The 22017-nt window shown below is 36.5% G+C and overlaps 1 protein-coding gene across 1 annotated transcript in view; it reads right to left on the bottom strand.

The window, feature by feature from the left end:
* Positions 1-22017, bottom strand: part of RIN3 (Ras and Rab interactor 3) — an 85124-nt gene that overhangs the window by 4252 nt on the left and 58855 nt on the right. Inside the window, exons 7-9 of the mRNA XM_039346981.1 lie at positions 19299-19607; positions 11537-11668; positions 4712-4875 (exon numbers count right to left, since the gene is read on the bottom strand). Coding sequence (XP_039202915.1) covers positions 4712-4875; positions 11537-11668; positions 19299-19607 — 605 coding nt within the window. The remainder of the gene's footprint in view (positions 1-4711; positions 4876-11536; positions 11669-19298; positions 19608-22017) is intronic.

The following is a 22017-nucleotide window of genomic DNA, read 5'->3' as shown; positions in this document are numbered from 1 at the left end:
TTGGGCTCAATTGTGGTTGTAAGTCGGAGACCACCTGTATTGTAGCTTTTAAAATATAAATTTTTATATATAATTGACAGTTTAATATCTGTTAAAGTTAAGAGAAGAGTATTTTAAGAACATTGGCCTCTTAGAGTGTTGATTATCAGGACTTTATTAATATCATCTGTTTACATTTAGAGATGTTGCTGTATTTTCTCTGAACTAAAAGAAAGTCAGAGGTCATCTTCGTTGGAAATTTGGTTGCTGTATTTTTTTCTGTCGCTTTTACTTTGTATTGTTATTCCATTCTCCCACCTCCCTTTTAGGTTACTTTATATTTTAATGTTTGATCTTGAAATTTAATATTTAACAAGGGGGAAACAAAAGGAACTGCTAATCAGGATAGACAATACATAGCAAGATAGGCAAAGGGTCTCCAGCCTGGGATAAAACTATTTGTTTTGGTCAAATTCCTCGTAGTTTGCAAAGATTTGGGATCCAGAAGGCAACTTTCGATTGTAATATCTGAAGAACTATTTACAATGGGTACAGGTAGCACAAAAGCAAGACACCCCCTGGATACAGATATGCTCAGCTTCTTATTTGAGAAAAACAATGTTTGCTGCCACCTTGAGGTTGAAACCTTAAATACTAAACTGCATTAGGGCAGCTCAAAAGTTACAAATACAGTAGGTGTTATTGAGTCTGGTGTTGTAATGGTTGCACCAACAGATGCTTACTGTTTTTTTTTTATTAACAACAATGCATAACTATTCTAAGGACTTTTGATCAATTGCATTGATACTATTCATCAGCCTTATCCATTGTTTTTCCAGGCTGTGCAGTGCCTTGGTTTCAAAGGCAAAAAGGCATTTCAGACCATGCAGTTGATGCTCACGTAAGACCAGGTCTTTTTTTTGTTATAGAATGCATGGAACAGCATTCCAGCACCTTTTTTCTGACGGATTTTCAACTTCCATAGAAATACTAGTGAAGGTGGCTTTTCACTTAGCTCACGCTGCTTTGGGGAAAAGACCCCATCTTCTGCTGCTCCTAACAGGGGAACAGCATGTGGTTAGCCCCAGGGCACAACTCGTGTGCTTGCGCCTGCCAAACTCGGCTGTTGTCTCCTGAGGGGAGGGGGGCATCCCTTGGAGGCAGCATGCGCTGCACCCCCAAGAAACATTTTTGCTACCAAATTTTTGAAGAAAGAAGACAGAGCTTTGAGCGCTATTATAAATGCGCTGTTGCTATACGTGATCTTCACTTTCATGGAGTTTTACTTCACGAAAAAGATTCAAAAAAGGATCCTCCCATTGGCCCAAGTACATTTTATACAAAATTGAAAGAGTCAATTGAAAAAGATTGCTTGATAGCAAAGACGATGAGTTGGCGTATAGCTCTCGCATACTTGATCAAAAACATTGGCCTGAAGATGTTAATATTCAACTGACATTTGGAGAAGTGGAAATTAGAAACTTGTCAACCAGACTGCAACTAAATGAAAGAGAAATGATTCGTGGATTCTGTGAATACATTCTCAAAAAGACATATCCAGAAAAACTGTTGCATTTGATACAGACTCCCATTTTTTCAAGTGAATGAAATGATTCGTGGATTCTGTGAATACATTCTCAAAAAGACATATCCAGAAAAACTGTTGCATTTGATACAGACTCCAATTTTTTCAAGTGAATGCGAACGTGGGTTTTCACAGATGAATCTAATTGCCACCCTAACAAGAGCTTCATTGAAGATTAAGACAATTTCAGCACTTTTGTTCATCAAACTTGTCGGACCACCTCTGAGACTTTTCTATCCTTCAAAGTACATTGATCTGTGGTTACTCGGAGAATGAAATTCGGCCATAGATACTAACAGCAAGGAAAGGAGTCGGGAAGATTTGCCGGATGAGAATTGGACAAAATTTTTGGAATTTACTATGAACATTTGCCTTAAATAAAATAAATTAAATTTATGTTAAGAATTGAATATATAATTTTTTTAAATAAAAGATTAACAAGATGTGAGTTCTGGCACCTTTTTTTTTTTTTTAACAAAAAAAGCACTGGATAAGTGCTCTAAACTCCTTCGAAGCAGTGCCATCTTTACCCAAAATTGGGTAAATCTTTCTACCTGCAATGTGGCCCCAGGAAAAGATGCATTTAAGGGGTTGCTGATAGGACTTTAACAGAATAACAGAAAAAAGAGGGGACCTTGGAGTTTTTCTAATTCAATTCTCTCTACCTTTATGGACAATGATGGAGTACACCCACAATCTCTGGAGGTAAGCCGTTCCAATAATTAATTGTTCTCATTGTTAGGAAATTTCTCCTTAATTCTCAGTTGGATTTTTTTCCATAATGTTCCATCCATTACTTCTTGTCTTGCCCTCAAGTGTTTGGACAATAGGTTGACCCCCTCTTCTCTGTGATAGTCCCTTAAATATTGGAGGACTGCTATCATGACACCCCAATCCTTCTCTTTATTAGACTAAACATACCTAGTTTCCACAATCATTCATTGTACAGTTTTGCCTTGAGAGCTCTAATTTTTGTTCCTTGTCTCTGCACTCTTGCTAGAACCTTAACCTCTATTTGCCTTCAGATCAAAAGAATATTGCAGCCCTATTGTTCCCCTTTTATTCCTTTGATATAGTTAACTATGATCACTTTTTTCCTAGTCTATCATCTTGCCAATTATATATCTTTCTGCTGATTATTGCTGATCATTGCCTTGAGGACAGCAATAGGCTTTTATTTGACCCATGACTCATTGATTGGCTGCTTGCAGTCCATGATTTCTTAGGAACCATTTGCACTTCCATTATCCATCCTTTTCTCTGACTCTTTTTCAATGTCAGTCTTCATTTTATTTTATTAAATTTATAAGCTGTCCATCTCACTGTCCAAAGCAACATGATACCATAGAATTGTTTTAATTATTCTAACTTTCTTTGTCACTGAAGTATCCTTATATTTTACAATCTAGTCCAGTGGTTCTCAACCTTTTTAATGCTGTGACCCCCAACCGTCGTAAGTCAAGGACTACTCAACTGGTGCAGCACCGTTTGCAGAATGGGACTTTTGGTGGGCTCAGCAGGGCAGAGACAGCCTGGACAATTCCTATTGGCTTTTGAAAGCCAATAGAATTAGACTCTATTCAAGAGAGTCTATTCTATTGGCTTTCAAAAGCCAATAGAATAAAAGGGAGTAGCACAGCTAAGGAAAAGGGGAAAAAATGGCGGACTGCGTTGTTTGGCGACCCCCGTGAAATGGTCGTTTGACCCTAAATGGGGTCCCGACCCACAGGTTGAGAACCACTGATCTAGTCTAAGTTTGTTGTTGTCTTCCTCCAGTTGTAAAATCATACTTAGCGTTTTTTAATACAACGTTCCTTAGTATATGTTCAGCATATAGGTTGAATAAATAAGGGGAGAGTGTACTGTACAGTCATATCACACTCCTTTGCCAATCTGGAGCCATTTTGTTTCAACATGTTCTGTCCATACTGTGGCTTTCTGGCCTACAGTATATATATTTGTTTATCACGAGGACAATAAGATATTCTTGGATTCCAATTTTACTGGGCACTTTCCACAGCTTGATATGACTGACACAATCAAAGGCCTTTCTATAATCAATGAAGCACATAATGACTTGTTTTTGGTACTTTTTTCTGAATTATCCAACATGCATCAGCAAGAGTGCCTTACATTCCTTGGTTTTTTCTAAAACCAGCTTGAACATCTGGCATCTCTTTTTCCATGCAGAGCTCTAATCTGCTTTGGATGATCCTAAGCATTATTTTGCTACCATGTGGAATTAAGGATATTGTACAATAGTTTGCATACTCTGTTAAGCGTCCTTTTTTTTGGAAATGGGATGTAGATTGACCTATCTTCCAGTCTGCTGGGCATTCTGTTATTCTCCAGATATTGTTGGTATAGCTCGGTTAGAGCCTTCACCGATTCTTCTTTTGTTGCATGCCTCTTTTGGCTGGCATTCTATCAGTTCCTGTAATCTTCTGCTCTATTAATGACCAGAGAGCTGTTATAACTTGATCTTCTAGTATTAGATGTTCTTGTAAATAAGGAATATCTTCTGAAATATCTTGGATTTTGACATCTTTACCATAATACGCAATACTGCACCGTGCTTCATTATATTCCTTTCATCTTCCTTTAGTCTCCTTTGACTTGGTTATTATCTGCCCACTGGCTTAGTTCAAGGTGTGCTAAACCTTTTTCTGAATTCAAACATCTTTAAAAAGTTTTTCCTTGTTTGTTAATGTCTGTTTCGATCTTCAATGTCTTTGCCATTGTTTTTATAATAGCAATAGCACTTAGACTTATATAATGCTTCACAGTGCTTTACAGCCCTCTCTAAGCAGTTTACAGAGTCTGGGTCCTCATTTTACCGACCTCAGAAGGATGGAAGGCTGAGTCAACCTTGAGCTGGTGAAGATTGAACCTCTGGCAGTCAGTAGAATTGGCCTGCAGTACTGCATTCTTACCATTGTGCCATCACAGCTCCTTTAATTTGAGTTTTATTTATTTCCCAAAGCTCTGCTGGTTAGGGCTTATGCCTTACAAATTGTTAAAAAGAGTACTACCAACTCTTTCTGCTTTTAAACTCTACTGGAAACTTTGCTCAGGGAAGATATGCAATTCTTTTAAAGCCGACTGAGATGATCAATGCATAAAACAAAAGATCCATGCTCTCCTAACCTGAACAGATGATCGAGATGCCCGGGCCTTGTTAAGTGTTCTCCGTCTCTCCCAGCGGTGGATTGAATCTTGAACTTCAGTGCTTAGCTGTCGAGTGACTGCAATCTTATCATAGCTTTTGATAAGCTCTACTGCCCCATAGGTAGTGATTAAATAATAAGAACCTAGGAAAAATGAAGAAGCATAAACTTAAACTGAGCAAATTTTATTCCTTTGCACCTTATTTTACTACTGCCAAATAGCTACTGGTTATATAATGGCTATATAAATGATTTGAATTAAACCAACCAACCAACAAAATTTAAATATGGAAGGGAGTATTTGTGAAAATATAGCATGAACATCTGGGAGATCACTCTGGTTGGAATTGAGAGATACTCAGGCTTGGTTTCTAACCAATTCACTGGGTTTAAGAAAATGAAATTGTAATGAGAACTGGACAACAGATGGCACTCTTACAACAGACAGGAAAGAAAGGTAAGAATTGATGGGCACTGATATATTCATCTACCAATCTCTTTTGGGAAGTAACCTTATATTGTTTTTATTACAGAGATTTTTCAGTTTTTTAAATTCTGATATTTTGCATATTTGTAACCTTTTGATTGTCCTTACAAACATGTTATAAGGACACGTTAAGACACATTGAAGGAGACATTAAATCCTTGTTGCATTTGTCATTTCAAATAGCACAAGGAGCTGCATTCTCTCCTGTCTGTCTTCCTTAAATCAGCACTCTATTTTCTCCTTCCAAATTATTTCATTTAATTCCAGAGATGCAAATATTTCCATAATATTTGGCAAACAGTTTTGAAAAATCTCCATCCCAACTATTTCCTCATTCTTTGAACATTTCCCTCTTCTTTTTATAAATTGAGTTTGTGCCCCTCCATCTGGACGCTGCCTAGCATTTTTGCAAATATTGCTGAAGGGGAAGTAAAGGAGTATTTTTAGCCTTGTCCAACTTAGTATTGCATTATCTACATATTAAATTAAGTGTCCTCTTGCATGTGAAAACAACTCCCCAGTATGCAAATATAGCTGATGTACTGTATGTCAGGAGTCCCCAACCCCCAGTCCATGGACCCCACTGGGATGCGGCATGCCAGAAACTGAGCTGCACAAACAAGAGAAGCCCCATCTGCAGGATGCAGGCAGCGCATGAAATCACACCCTCACTGGGTTCACAGAAAAACCTCTCTCCATGGAACCTGTCCCTGGTGCCCAAAAGATTGGGGGCCACTGCTGTATGTTTATGCAACATATCTTTGTTCATTGATACACTTACATGCCCACCACCAACAAATACTCTACAGCTGACAACACATCAAGCCAGACAAAACATATTATAAATATGCAAAATATCACAGCTAATAAGCAAAAAAAACCCTCCTTCCAGCTAATAACTATAGAGCAAGACTAATCCTCAAAGAGAGATAAAAAAAAGGAATCTGTATAAGAATATTTAATATCTATTCATTCTTACTCATCTTTTTCTCTTTTTCTCCTCTTTTATTTTTTTAAATGCATTAATATAATTATTTTTGTATGAGAATGTAAGGTATCTTCCATGTGGCTCTCTCTTAATTTTATTCATAGAAACAACTCTGTGAGGTATGTTGGACTAAGAGAGAATGACCAACCTCAAGTCACTTAGTTTGATAGAATGTGAAGATAGGTTTTTGTAATTCCAGGCTAATCTGTTAACTTCTCTTACTACTAAACTATTCCTCCCAAATCCATGCCTTGTGGTTATCTGGGCTGTAGCCACCCAGGTATAGTAGCCATAACTCAACTATTGCAAAGAGAAAATATCAGACATGTCTGTATTTCTGCCAGCCTGGCAGGTTTTTGTTGTTGTGATCATTATTTTCAGAAGAAAGATCTGTTTTCAGAATACACTAGCTGAAGCTGTTGGGAGAGCCACTTACAATTTCCCGAAAGGAAGCTGTATTTGTACTTCTACAGTGACAACAACATCCTGAACGGAATATTAGAGACTAACAGGGAAATCTATACAAGGAAATACAGGGAAATAAACTGTTTAAAACTTAGTGAGATTTCTTCCTGAATAGAAAAGAACAGGATTGTTTGCTAGGAGTTCTCTTTAATACAAAGGGCTCTGGTATGATAAATCCACATTACTTTCATTTTTAAAGTGCCATATGATTTGTTTTTTCTATTTCTTATTCAGGGGAATCTTTCATTCCCTTTTCAAGTGCACAAACTCCCTTTGGGCCATGATTAAATATTACCTGGGCAAAAACATGTGCTGGTGCTTCTACAGGGATTTCTTGGGCCCGTGAGTAGGTGCCAAAATCATTTGAAGAAACTTGTCAGTGTCATCATAAAAACATACAATAATAAATCTGGGCTGCAAAAATGCAAATTACTAGCAGCAAAGATATAGAAAAAAATTACCTCTCTTTGCTGCTATCTAGTGATCATTTATATTACAGTAGAGGTCCAATAAAGTACATTTAATTTTGAAAGACATACTGAATGAGGAAGATGAATATTCTTGAAATAAAACAGTTTTTATTTCAACTGATCAAGAATTATATGTTCTTTTTATGCTGCTATTTATTATTGTTATTTTTATCCTATCTCCTTCATTCTCGAGTGGCAAAAATAACACATCTTCAGACAAACATATACAATCCCAGTTACCTCCCAGTCATAATGCAATACAGGTAGTCCTTGATTTACAACAGTTTGTTTAATGACTGTTTGAAGTTAAAACGGCACTGAAAAAAGCGACTTATGACCATTTTTCATACTTATGACCATTGCAGCATCCCCATAGTCACTTGGTCAAAATTCAGATGCTTGGCAACTGGTTCATACTTATGACCGTTGCAGTGTTCTGGGGTCATGTGATCACCTTTTGCGACCTTCTGACAAGCAAAGTCAATGGGGAAGCCAGATTCACTTGACAACTTAACAACTGTGACAAGAAAGGTAGTTAAATGGGGCAAAACTCACTTAACAAATGTCTCAGTTAGCAAGAGAAATTTTTGGCTCAACTGTGGTCATAAGTCAAGGACTACCTGTACAGTACTCTAAAAAAAGTTATAAAAATCCAAATGATCACTCGATGGAAGTAAAAGTCTACAGAGAATTCAAACATTTGAGCTCTCCAGATCAAATCTGAAATACAGCCCTAAAGATAAATACATACATAAAGATAAAATGTATTATTATTATTATTATTTTATACTAACAATAACAACAATAATAAAAAGTTGTGTTTATGACTTTCAAAGCTTTAATAACAAAGAACAGCTGTGACAAAAAAAGACAACAATCTGGACTGCAGACAAAGAGAATTATAAACTTGAGAAAAAAAAAATTTTTTTGAACTCTTTGGATTACAAATATCTATTTAACCGGGACTCTAAAGCTATTTGCAGATAAGAAGGAAAATTTCAACTTTTGGCCATCATGGATCAGAGACATGTAGATAGAACATACCAAGAAAACATAAATATCTCTCAGCAGGGGATATATAGTATACTGCAATTAATTCAAACAACAATGAGTTCAAATCACAAAGAAATCCAAAATAACTTTGAAAATATAAATCAATCTATTTCTAAGTTAACTCTACAACAACAAAAATTCCAGGAAACAACAACGGAGAAGGAGCATACAAAACAAATAAGTGGACATAAAATTGAAAATAGAGACTCAAAGATGGAACTTAACAAAGCAAGAAAACATGATTTAATCCTAGTGGGGAAAAAAGCCACAAGAAATGGAAAAAAACAGCTCATCCCTTAAAACTACAAAATAAATCTGAGGACAAAAAACCAGATTGGATAAAATGAAATGTATAGATGTTGAAACATCAAAGAGAAAGGAAATGATAAGAGAAGCAGAGAAGAAGAAAAAGAAAAAGATTTTCAAGAAACATGGAAAGGCAAAAGCGTCATATAAAGACACTTTACTCGATTTACTTCTTATAACTACAGCAACAGTTATGAATATATGGAAAAACTTTTTGATTCAGCAAAACACATTGAACAAAAAAGATACTGGTCAAAAGAAAAAGATTAAAGTGAAAATTAAGAAAATAGATGATGGGATCTACTAGAGAGAATATTTAAAAAAGAAATATTTGTTTGAATATGGTTAAAGAAATAGAAAAGATTCTGAATATATACAGTAGTGGCCAAAATTGTGGAAACCTTTTGAGAAAAGTGTATTTTTGAGGTTTGATGGCTAATAACACCACTTTTTTTTAGAGTAGTACCACAAAATTATATATCAATGGAAAGATAATTTAATCAAGAATGTAATGCAACAAAGTTTGTTCAATTATCTGTATTGTATTCTATGAAAAGCTATAGCCAAATGAGCAGAAAAAGGAAGCACAACTTGCTTAGGTTGATATCAGGTAGCTTTCCTTCATCTGATTGTAGCCAATGAGCATGAGTGTTTAGAGAGCCAATCAGGTGTCATCTTGTTTTGGCAATGAGCCAATCAGATCACAGTAGGATTCAGTTATTGATGTCATGTATTGAAGCTGAGAGGAGGACATTTGTCAGTGTGTTATGTGATCACTATCAAGTTGGTTGGGTTTTTTGTGTTCTTTCATTTAGTGAGCTTGTAAAACGTAATAAAATTAAAGTAATGGTGCAAAGAGTTGACTGGTTGCCCAGAAAACGATGTAAAATAGTATTATTAACTGAACAAGGCTACAGTTATAAAGATATTAGAAGAAAAATTGGTGGAAACTTAACCAAAGGTAGCATTTCTACTGTACACTTTTCCCAAAAGGTTTCCACAACTTTAGCCACTATTGTATGTCATTCTAAGAGGGATGAATTCCTTAAATAATACTGTATGCTTCCCCCACTTTTTATTTTATTTCTTGATATAAATAATATAATACTGTTGAAATGGCTTAGAGGAAGGAAATGTTTTAGATAATTAAATGTGTTTGAATTTAGGGAAATTATAATGTATCAAAAAGAAAAAATGTTTTGAATAAGAGTTAAAAGATTAGATGACTAGACACATTAAATTGAATATTTAAATATTTATTAATAAAAATTAAAAAAAGATTAAATATATTTTTAATTATGGTTAAAAAGAATAAGAAATTTGGGGAATGAATATATATTAGCTTAGGAGGAATATATATTTTAAGTAGTATTTTACTTTTTATGTTTCTTTATTCTTGCTCTCTTTTCCTTTTGTTTACTGTTTTTATCTATTCTTTAAGAAATGTAAAAGTGTTGAGATGGTTTATATGGGAATAATGGATTTAAATCTTTAAATGTAATTAACTGTTGAGAAAATCTTAACCAGCAAGAATACTTTGAACTTTATGGGAGAAACAAATCTAAATAAGGACTGTAAAAGGATATAAAATGAGGCAACCAGAACGATTAGATAGAAAAGAAATATTATGTTGATGTGATCATTATTTCTAGGAATATTGGGAAAAAATCATACATGTAACTGTTATTTATCAAAATAATAAGAACTGTATTAATTCAAGGTTTGCAAAGAAGACATTTTGGGGGAAAGGGGGAAACCAACTAAATGTATTATGTGGATTATGCATTACAGAAACCAATTGTTAATGATTTTTTTTAACAAATGTAAACCCAACAAACACACTGTTTACTAACTATTAAGTGATTTTTGTTTTTTAAAAAATCAATAAAATATATGGGGAAAAAATTAAAAATATATCTAGAAAGAATCAATTGTCCCACACGAGATATGAAGCCCTAAATCAGTGGTTCGCAACCTTTTTAATGCCGCGACCCCCAACCGGTCGTAAGTTAAGGACTACTCAACCGGTCGTAAGTTGAGGACTACTCAACTGGTGCAGCACTGTTTGCAGAATGGAACTTTTGGCGGGCTCAGCAGGGCAGAGACAGCCTGGACAATTCCTATTGGCTTTTGAAAGCCAATAGAATTAGACTCTATTCAAGAGAGCCAATAGAATAAAAGGGAGTAGCACAGCTAAGGAAAAGGGGACAAAAAATGGTGGACTGCGTTGTTTGGCGACCCCCGTGAAATGGTCGTTCGACCCCAAATGGGGTCCCAACCCACAGGTTGAGAACCACTGCCCTAAATGGATGTTCAGTGAGAATAAAATAGCTTCCTTTAAGTTGTGCCTGATTTTCTGTGAAAATCATCCATATAATTGTCTTGGCAATGGTATGGAGGTTGTTTGCCCTTCTCTTCTTCTTTCTAGTCTAGCCTAGATTGCTTAGTTCCTTGAGGGCCTCCCTATGTAAAACTGAACAGGATCGATCCTACTTAGCTTGTGAATATTAGCCAACATAAAAATAGTTTATTAGGCATGTTCCGTTTTACTCTCATTGATACATTTTACCACCACCACAGGTAGGAGCCATATGTTTTTCATTCCATCTCAGAAGGATGTAAGGCAGGGTGGTCTAACCTTGGCAACTTTAAGACTTGTGGACTTCAACTTCCAGAAATTCCCAGCCAGCATGGAAGTTGAAGTCCACAACTCTTAAAGTTGTCAAGCTTGGACACCCCCTACTGTGCTTCTTTAGTGACATCACCAAGGAATATATGCTTGTAAATTTTGTTTTTCATTTGGGGTTGGGTTAGGGAGGTTAATGTGGATTAAGTTTATCTGAATTTTTGTGCACGGATCTTGTTTTTTGTTTTTTTAAAAAAAAATCCGAGAAATTTATTGAATGTTTGTATTTTCCATTAAACATGCAATGTTGATAAGATCTGGAGGGTGTAGTAAAGGATCTGGATAAGCCTCATGTGGCCTGCAAATTGGCCACTTCTGCATTGCATCAATACACTGGAGTTTTTCCATACCTTCACCCAGCTGCAGAGCAGGGTCCATAAGTTCCATCATATACTCTACATTGAGAATCATCTCTGCCAAGTTACTGCGGGCCAGAACATACATGAGCACTGGGAGGAAGTCATCTGCCCCATGAGGCTTCCCTAAAAGGAGAACAGAGTTGATTCACTCAAAAGTCTCTATGTGGGAGAGAAAAAATGCTTGAATTTAAGGAAGTTAAGTTAGTTGTGCAATCCAGATAACCAGTTCATGAATTAACCAGGTCTTATCCAAATCATTGTAGAGCATTTGGTTCTTACAACTGCTAAAACATGAATTAGAATAAATGCTTCAGATGATATAAATATACAAGTTGATTTGGTTGCAATCCAGATTTCTAGGATTCTTTCACTAACGTCATTATCTTCATCAGATTTGGAGAAATTGTCTGAGTATAAACCCAAGAACAGCATAGTTTGATGACTCCAAAAACTGTTCCCATAACTGCCATCCAGACTCTCTGAGGAGTTCATAGGCAGGACATGATGAGAGTCATCCTCTTCTTCTCCCTAATGACTAGTACAGGGGTAGACAATCTTGACTCTTTTAAGACTCGTGGACTTCAACTCCCAGAATTCCTGAACCAGCATGGCTCAGCTTGGAAACCTCTCCCTTTCTTCTCAGCATGGCTGGCTCAGGAATTTTGAGAGTTGAAGTCCATGAGTCATAAAAGAGCCAAGGTTGCCTACCCCTGGACTAGTATGCCACCCCTAGCATTAAATATAACATTTTGACTCTGTACTTCAATGAATTTACTTCTTTCCCTTTTAAAGCTAAGTTGATAGCCACTATCTCATTTCATGGCAGCAAATGATGTATGCTATATGAAGAAATAGTACTCAGTGTTTTGTGTTATAAAAATACATTTTTGCAGCGTAGGAGTGCTGCTGTGCTCCATTACAGACAAACATAGTGGGTGGAAAGGAATAGAATTATGACCAGCTGTATACCATGAAATTATGGAAAGAATTATGTTATAACATAAAAAATGAACATCGAACTATGGAAGAGATCTGACTATTGTAAATGCTTATTGTGCAGAGGTTTAGACAAAATATGACAGTCAAACTGAGTTCAAAAGTATATCAATATTGAAGTGACATGCTATGAGATAATCTTCTGTTTCCAGATGTTCTCACCAATCACAGTCCAAAACAGATTAAATCATGCTTTAAGCCCACCGTAATCAATAGGCTTAAGCATGCTTAAGTGGATTTTAGAAAACAGCCATTGGCTTTTTAAAAAAATTTCCCTATATGTCAGAAAACCTCAGAATAAATTGCTTTTCAAGCTGAGAGTTATACTCAGATGCAGCCTTAAATACTCTTTTATGCAAAACTCAAAAAAATAATGAGAATAAATGATAAAAGGAAAATCCCTAGGTTAGGTGGCAGAGCTTACAAGCATTAAGGTTTCCTTTATAAATTGTATCTTATGTTATCAATAGAATTTCATAATATTAAATCACCTTGTTTTGCAAAAACATAAAATATGATTGCTAAAGAGAAGAAAGGCTTCATTATTCCAATAATCCTTGCTGAATTTTTTTCTTTGTACTATATTACCGCATTCTGTGACTTCAGAGGAAGCTTTCTTGGGTGTGGCTAGAGAGCCAACAGAATGACACAGCAGTACTTGATACAAGGTGTTATAATGATAGAAGGGATGCAATAGAATCATTGAGTCTCCCCTCACTCCAATTTTCCCAAATATTAGCACCTAGGTTCATCCATCATATATCTCAGGGGTGTCAAACTTGCAACGTCACATGACATGTCACGATGTATCGTGCCTTTTTTTGCCATTGCCGGAAATGGGGTGGGTACGTTTTTGCTATGATGCATCCGGCCTGCTGGCCGGCAGTTTGACACCCTTTGATATATCTGAACAGAGAACTAAAGCAAATCTGTAGTATGTAATTTATTCTTTTATGCAATAATTGCATTGATTTGGATCATTTGGGAAGAACTAGATAAATTCACTGGGAAAAGAACTATTAGTGGTTGCTAATTTCTGTAATGGAAGTTTTGCTTCCAGAATCTCAGCCATGACTTAAATACTAGCTGCCAAAAACAATAATGAAATCCAGCTGGGTGACCTTGGGCCAGTCACTCTTTCGCCGCCCAACTCACCTCACAGGGTTGTTGTTGTTGTGCGGGAGAAATAGGAGGAGGAAAGTGTGTTGGATATGTTCACTGTTTTGAGTTATTTGTAAAAAAATAATAATAATATAGGAGATAGAGAGAGGAAGGGAATATGACTGCTTTTAAAATTATTTCTTTTCCTTTTCTGAGTATTTTTTAGTGAACTTAGATACACTATTAGGGTTAATTATAAATTGAAACATTATTGATTTTTTGGGTAAGTCTTCATTAAGATTTCCTTACCCCATTGCTCTTTTATAAATCATTTGAACTCCACCCAGAGAAAGTTGCAATTAGTCACTGGGCATTTCCTCATAGCCATGCTGGCAGTCATTCTTCCCATCTCTGATTCAGTAGTTATATATACTGGCATAAATTACATTGCCTAGATGGCTGAACTATATTCTGTTCCAGTGCTAAGGCTTGAATAGAATAGAATAGAATAGAATAGAATAGAATAGAATAGAATAGAATAGAATAGAATAGAATAGAATAGAAGCCGGAAGGGACTTTGGAGGCCTTTTAGTCCAGCCCCCTGCTCAAGCAGGAGAACCTATACCATTTCAGACAAGTGGCTGTCTAGCCTCTTTTTTAAAATCTCCACTAACGGAGCACCCATGATTTCTGGGGGAAAGCTATTCCACTGGTTAATTGTCCTCACTGTCAGGAAGTTTCTCCTTAATTCCAGGTTGCTTCTCTCTTTGATCAGTTTCCAACCATTGTTTCTTGTCCTGCCCTCTGGTGCTTTGGTGAATAACATGACCCCCTCTTCTTTGTGGCAGCCCCTCAAATACTGGTACACTGCTATCATGTCTCCCCTGTTTCTTTAGACTAGCCAAACTCAAGTCCTGCGCCGTTCTTCATCTCTTTTAGTCTCCAGGCCTTTGATCATCTTAGTTGCTCTTCTCTGAAGTTTTTCAAAACTCTCAACATCTTTTTTTATGATATGGTGACCAAAATTGGCTGCAGTATTCCATGTGTGGTCTTACTAAGGTTTTATAAAGCAGTACTAATACCTTGCGTGATCTTGATTCTATGCCTCTGTTTATACAACCCAGGATGTATTAGCTTTTTTGGCTGCTGCTGCACATTGCTGGCTCTTGTTAAGTGATTGTCCACTAGGACTCCAAGGTCCCTCTCACAGTTACTGTTTTTAAGCCAGGTCTTGCCCAATCTGTACTTGAACCTTTGATTTTTCCTGCCTACATGTAAAATTTTGCTTTTTTCCATATTGAAACTCAATTTGTTGGATAGGGCCCATTGTTCAAGTTTGTCAAGATCTTTTTGGATCCTGAGTTTGTCTTCTGGGGTGTTGGCTACTCCTGCCAGTTTGGTATCATCTGCAAATTTGATGTGTTCCCCTTCAATTCCCTTGTCTAAGTCATTGATGAAGATATTGAAGAGTACTGAGCCTAAGACAGAACCTTGTGGTACCCCACTGCTTATTTCTCTCCATGTGGATGTAGTGCTGCTGAGGACTACTCGTTGAGTACAATTTGCCAGCCAGCTACAGATCCATCTGGTGGTGATGTTGTCTATTCCACCTTTTTCTAGCTTACCAAGGAGTAGGTTGTGGACTACTTTATCAAATGCCTTACTGAAGTCTAAGTATACTACATCCACAGTATTTCGCTGGTCTGTCTTCCAGTAGAGCATTACATCTTTGTCTCAAAATAGCTTAGTTGACAGATCAGTGGATCAGAGAAAGGAGTTGGGAGACACGATATGGAGCAACACCTTCTGTTTTATTACACACTCCTTCTCCACTTCAGTGACCTATCAGACAGGATGGAGGAGTGGCAAAGAGCACCAGCTGATCTCCCTCCCATGTCCCTCCACCATTCCTCTGAAGTGTTGTCTTGGGACAAAATTCAAATTGCTGTATTACTATGGGTTATCATATATTTTAAGCACAAAGCATATATGGGATCTTTCCCCAATGCAGAGCTGAAGTGGTACCCACCCACCCTTGAGTCTGTAAAAAAAACAATTATCAGTACAATCTGGTGACAGTCCTTCTGAGGAATACTGCCTAGCATTACTTGACCTTCCTCCAAAATAATATGTTACAAAGCCTAAAACATTTTACACACTCTGAGGCTGTGGTCAGATGTGTTAATGTAAGGGAGGAAATGCTGCTTCACCACAAATGCAGCAAAGAACCACTTAAAGCTGCCTCAGTCATGGGCTATGGAAAAAGATAAAATCAGTGGCATGGGAACACATTTGAAAAAAAATAGTGCCGCTAAGTATGATGCGGTTAGAAGAAAGGAAGGGAACACAAGTTATCTAGAAAAAATAAAGGTTTTATATTATCTTTCCCAGACTTGGGTGCCCAGATAAGAGGTACTCTCGAAATAGTTCAGGTCAGTTCATGGTTGTTAAATTATCTGCACATATTAGAACCTCAGATGTGCCCTGCTGGGCATGGACCAAACCAGCTTGTCCAAGCAGAGTGGGAAAAGAAACCTGAAGTGTGTCTGACGGGAATTATGCTTTGCACACATCAGTAGGACTGTACTCTGGGCTCTCTAGAGCAGGCTGAGGAATTCTGGGAGTTGAAGTCCACAGATCTTCAAGTTGCTAAGGTTGAGGAACCCTGCTCTAGAGAGCCACTTAGTTCAGGCAAAGGGGAAATGACTGAAGCTTCTACTATGCTTTAATTGTGTGCAAACACTTCTTGTTGGCACGTCTTGTAAAGTGCAAATAGTGGTCCACAACTGGTGAGTGCTGGAGAGACAGGTTGTAATCTCTAGTATTTGTCATTCTGGGAAGGAAGAAAGGAAAGAGAAGAATCTGTGGAAATCTGCCTGAATTCTCGGTCTCCTCCCTCTGACCAAATTAGCAGCTGTAAATCTTTCAGGGGTTCCTTCAGTGAGATTGGAAGAGCCTCACTTGCTCAAGGTGAAACTGCCTTATTCCAAATCCAGCCTGTCTTCTTTTTGGTTTTTGTTCAAAGAAATGAAACATTATTTCATAAATATCTATAAGAGGCTTAAAATAAACACTCTCCAACTGTGCTGTAAAGCCCCATGCTATTACCGTCTCCTAGTTAAACTGCTGGGTCAACCATTAATTGGGATTGGACTGCCGGGACTTGAAAGATAGAGGTATTTAATAATTGAATGCAGAGTTTAAAGAAATTGGAATCCTTCCCAGATGTCCATAAAGGAATGAAGAAACTTTCCTCACTTATGGGTAAATGTGTGTCTCCCTTGGTTTTGTGATAGAACTGGACAAATAATTAATGGAGCAGATAGCTGTGTGTTGATTTCTAAATATTTTACAAACATATTTAATTAAAGTATTCAAATATGCTATTCAGGAACAACACAACTTTTCTTAAAAGAAAGGATCTTGTCTTTCAAGGTACAACAAAATCAGCAACCTCTTACTAATGAATTTCAGATCCTGATTACAGATTCAGGCTGCAATACTACTATATTTTTACAACGATATTTTATAAGCCTCCCAAAGTCAAAGCATAGTCTTGCTGGCTTTGGTGGATCTAGTGTGTCTATTCCCAATCTTATTATCCAACAGACGTACTGGAACCCGAGTCCCTGCTGTGAGTGGACTTCTCCAGGATGGTCTTCTCTCCAATATATATGTCATGGATAGTGCTGCTAGTAGTTCTCCAGTTCCCTAAGGGAAATGGGAATGGAGATTTGCAAGTATTGTTTTTCTAATGCTGTATCTGTCTCTGATACATCCTTTTCTTGAAACCTGACCAGCCCTCCTCTACCTTAGTTTTTCAGGAACAATTGAAAGCCAAGTTATTTTAGGAAATATGGATGTCACAATATATTTATTGATTGTAATTTTGGACTTATTTGGGGTAACTTTCCAACTGTTATTTTCTGTTTTTTTATTGTTTTCTTTATAGATGCTTTAGCATCATTAATTTAATCCAAGAATCGTTGGATTATGGGGCTAGGAATAATAAAATAATAAAAACCCAACAAATAAATAAATTTAGAAGTTGCAGTTGCAACACATTTGGAAGGTATTGATCCAATTCTGGGAGTTATAGTCTATCAATCTTAAAGTTGCCAAGTTTGAAGAACACTATTCTATCTTTAATCAACCAAACATAAGTTTACAGACATTTACCTGGTAATTGTTCACAAATTGGTAAACAATTAAGGTATAGAGGGACTATGACTCCCAGAATTCCCATTCAGCAGGTGGGCTAGCTCTATTTGAAGGGTACTGATATGGAGTAAGGACTATTAGATAAGATAGGAATAACTTTTTATAGGGTAGCAGCAACAGACACAATCCAGAATATGATCCAGCATTTAAAATTATCAGATGATTTGCTTGTTTTCATTTATGGATATAAAACTAAATACTTAAAACAATCTCAAAAGATATTTTACTATTTTGAAATTCCCATACCTTCCCATTAATTGGGACTCCACTTTCATAAAAGCAGAGCAGGAAAATAAATAAATTAAACTGAGATGGGATATAGTGAGAAGAAAAAAGTGTGGTGTGGGGAAATTCAAATGAATATTCTGTCCCATATTTTCTCAATGTCCTTAAGTAGCCCTGGGGGAATTAGTGGTAGATCAAAATTATATTATCAGTAACACATTATTAACACATCAGGTTATTTTCTTTCATTTTCAAACCACGGAGAGCCATAAAATTCCACATCTTTGGATCCCAGTGTCTGCTTGCATTTATATATAAAGCTACATCTTCCTGTTGTATTAATTTTACTGTTGACAACTCTATAACATAATATTGAATTTTCTTTTGGTGGACAATGTGTCAATATTGAAAGTCAGCTTACAGTATGCTGTAAATTAACCAAATCAAGAATAATTGAGATTTTTGAAAGGCATCCAAATCGGAAGCAGAAAGTTGGCTGCCTCCAATAAAAGTTTCACAAAGTAAGGTAGCCCTAGAGTAGGGGTGTCAAACTCGCAACATCGCTATGACACATCCGGCCTGCGGGCCGGTAATTTGACACATCTGCCCTAGAGGTTCAGTAAGTTAGGAAATAGTTTAGACTGCCATTCAAATATCCTATTGTTAATGGTTAGAGATGTTTAGAATAATGCTTCTTTGACAGTCTCTGCCAGTGCAGAGGAACAGCACTAAGTAAAAGTTCTAACTCTACCCAAGTGAGTGATAACTGTTATAGATGGTTCTCCCACCAGTGATAGTAAAAGAAAAACTACAAAATAGCTTGGTCTAATAGCCCACCAGAAGTAGAGAGGGATCATTTTTGTATTATTGGGAATACACATTTGATTTTCTTAAAATAAGACAATATTAATCCTAGTGGCTCAAGGCTGCCCAAAACATAGCCTAATGTGCAATCTAGGTAAAAATAATTCTGATGAGGCCTTTATTGCTAATAGTGCCATAATTCTTGCAACTGTTTGATAATCTCTAGTGTGTTTAATTCAAATGTTTCTGTATATGTTGAGATACTGCTCTCATTGTCCATGAACAAAAATTCTGAAGGTTCTGTTATATCTAGCACAAATCTACACTAACCATCATTGTCACTTTATCAGAAGAGCTATTAATATTAAAAAGTATGGCTGGGTTTTTTAAGGGTGTCTTATAGTACCTGGGTTTCCTTGAGTCATAGAATCATAAATGAGTTTGCAAGACTTCAGTAGAATGCTGATTTTCTTTTCTGGAGAATAAGTCTTGGTCATGGTGGTGAATTTATGGAGTATTCTCTCCAGCAATGCAGATTCAGGCACACTAGTAGTGACTCCCAAGTCGGTTGTAGTTGTATTTTGTATGACTTCCTGATTTTCCTTTAGGAGTTTGAAAGATCCATCTTTGTTATGGATTTCCCGTAGGTAAGTATCAATGGGCACTTTTAAAGGCTTCAAGACACATTTGTGCAAAGCTGATTCTATTATCACCTCTGAAAAGGGGGAAAATAAAACATGTCAAATGAATATATGAGAAAGCAGCAACGTAACAAGACTGGCATATTCAGACTTTGGAACCAGTAGAGATCTATATCAACACAGCTAATAGTGACTCTGTTGTTTTACCTGCCTTGATCCTGACCTCAATTAACTTTCACAATAAAATGTAATTTTTGGTTTTCTCTGTCATCACTCTGGGCACCTGTGCATGTTTGTACAAATTCCATTAGCTACTTTATAATCACATTTGAGGGATTAGGCTTTGGTGAAGTCAGAGATAGATCTTCTCTGGCTAAAGGCTATTTGTAAATAAAATAAATACCATTTTTCATCAGCACTTGAGCTAAAACAGAACTTTTGCCAAGTGCCATGGAAATCAAGCAATCCAGTCAGTTCAAATAGATATATTTATTACAAACTTAAGCTCTCTATAAGAATCTGAAATACTAACGGTCAAAGCAATTTGGCTGTAAATAAGGAATTCACGGGGGCTGGACTTAGATCTCTTGTGGACATGAAGGGACTCATGACTGATGACGTGTGTGTGTGTGTGTGTGTGTGTGTGTGTGTGTGTGTGTGTGTGTCTGTGTGTGTGTGTGTGTCTGTGTGTGTGTGTGTGTCTGTGTGTTTGTCTACGGGCTATGGGCTAGAAGATTTCTGTCATTTGTCCAAAGATCTTAACATTCTTTAAGAGATGAAAGAATAGTTTTGGAAAATTATAAATGAAATTTTGTCTGGATGTAACAAGGGAAGTAATCAGGGATAGTCTCAGCATATTTTCAAAGCAGTTTCAAGCAATTCCCCAGGGAGAGGCATATTGTGAAGAATCCAGGCATCTAGTCTATGAGACTATTTTTGATATAAATGCATTAATAGAAGCTTTCTATTAAAAAAAAATATGGAGCTCAGTTCTTGATCAGGAGGAAGTATCAACAGCATGTCTGTGTAAATAAATGATCCTTTAGGAAGTGGATATGTAATGAAGCAATTCTTAAAACTTTCATTTCTACATGAGACTCATAGTTGTTATATCTTCAAAACAAAAAATCCTCCATGAATAGTGTTAAATTCTGCAAGGACATAGTTCATGACTGTATAACTCATATTCTACTGAAATTATTGCCAAAGATTTGCAACAATTGAGCAAAATCCCAAGTTCATTTTCGCAAAAGTTCAGCAGGTTGCATCACACTGTCCTGTCTCAGCTCTGGGGTGTTCATAATTCAAGTCAGTCCATGTACTTGATGTACTTGATCCTCTTTGTAGCAATTGGACAAGCAATGACATATATATACACAACATGTTTCTTTTTAAAAAGGCACTTCCTCTCTCCTCTCAGAACTAATCAGACCAATCTGTAATTTAATTCAGAAACTTTGACACAAACTAATATTTCAATAATACTAATGTACATGCCAATCATAGCAGTCATGGACTCCCAAGATTTACCCCGAAGTAATTTCAATGATTTCAGTAGTGTTAGTAGCAAATTAATGGGCATGGCAAAATAGGCATTTCTGATGTTCTCAAAATGCTTTGGCATACACTCCTGCAATCCCTTGCCATTGGGCTCACTGATGAGGTTGATGGAAATTGAAGTCTATAATATTATCAACGTAACACATGCATAAAATTATATCCTTAAGCCTAAATAAGTCAATAATTATAGTCTGTACAATAGAAAAGAGCTAGATACTGAAAAGTTGATAGCTAATGACCATGGAAATTTCAGTTGCATAGAACTGACATTTCTACACATTTTGAAAGCAGTCTAAAATGAGAAATTTAGTAGAGTAAGCTTTCTCCATGCGTTTATATCAAAAATAGTCTCATAGACTAGATGCCTGGATACCAAAGTGCATGATAATATTATAAAAGAAAGGGACACATTTACTTCGAAATGATCCACAATCAGCTGTATCATTGAAGCATTTTTTTTTTAAATCTGTGGATAGCTGTGTATGAAATATACCATTGAATAGTGGCCATTGACCAGACTTAAAAAGCACTTTGCATCTTTTCATCCTAATCCTGGGAATATCTATACAAAACTAACTGAGGATCAAAAAGTTAAAGCAAATAACCAATTCTTCAGAAAGACTACTTTCTCCTTAGATGCTCTGTCTACCATGTTTGTCCTTGTTTGCATCCATATTGTTCATTTACAACATGTACCTTAGTTTATCCCAATGTGGAATAAAAAGAAGAAAAAGGACTATGGCAAAAAGTGCAGTCGGAAAAAGGAATCAACTTTGATCAATACCCGACTCTACATGATCTCCATGTTCTTATTAAGTTGATGATTATTTTTGTTGAGTGCATATACTGTAACTGAAGGTGTCTTAAAATTAAGGATAAATATCAACTGTAGTTGTATGCTGAAATGCAGTGAATGAAATCAAA

Source organism: Crotalus tigris, unplaced genomic scaffold (assembly GCF_016545835.1).
Source record: "Crotalus tigris isolate CLP2741 ecotype Arizona unplaced genomic scaffold, ASM1654583v1 scf7180000018040.1558517, whole genome shotgun sequence".
Classification (NCBI taxonomy): Eukaryota; Metazoa; Chordata; class Lepidosauria; order Squamata; family Viperidae; genus Crotalus; species Crotalus tigris.
Note: the sequence above shows the minus strand (reverse complement) of the source record. Positions and strands in the feature narration are given on the sequence as shown.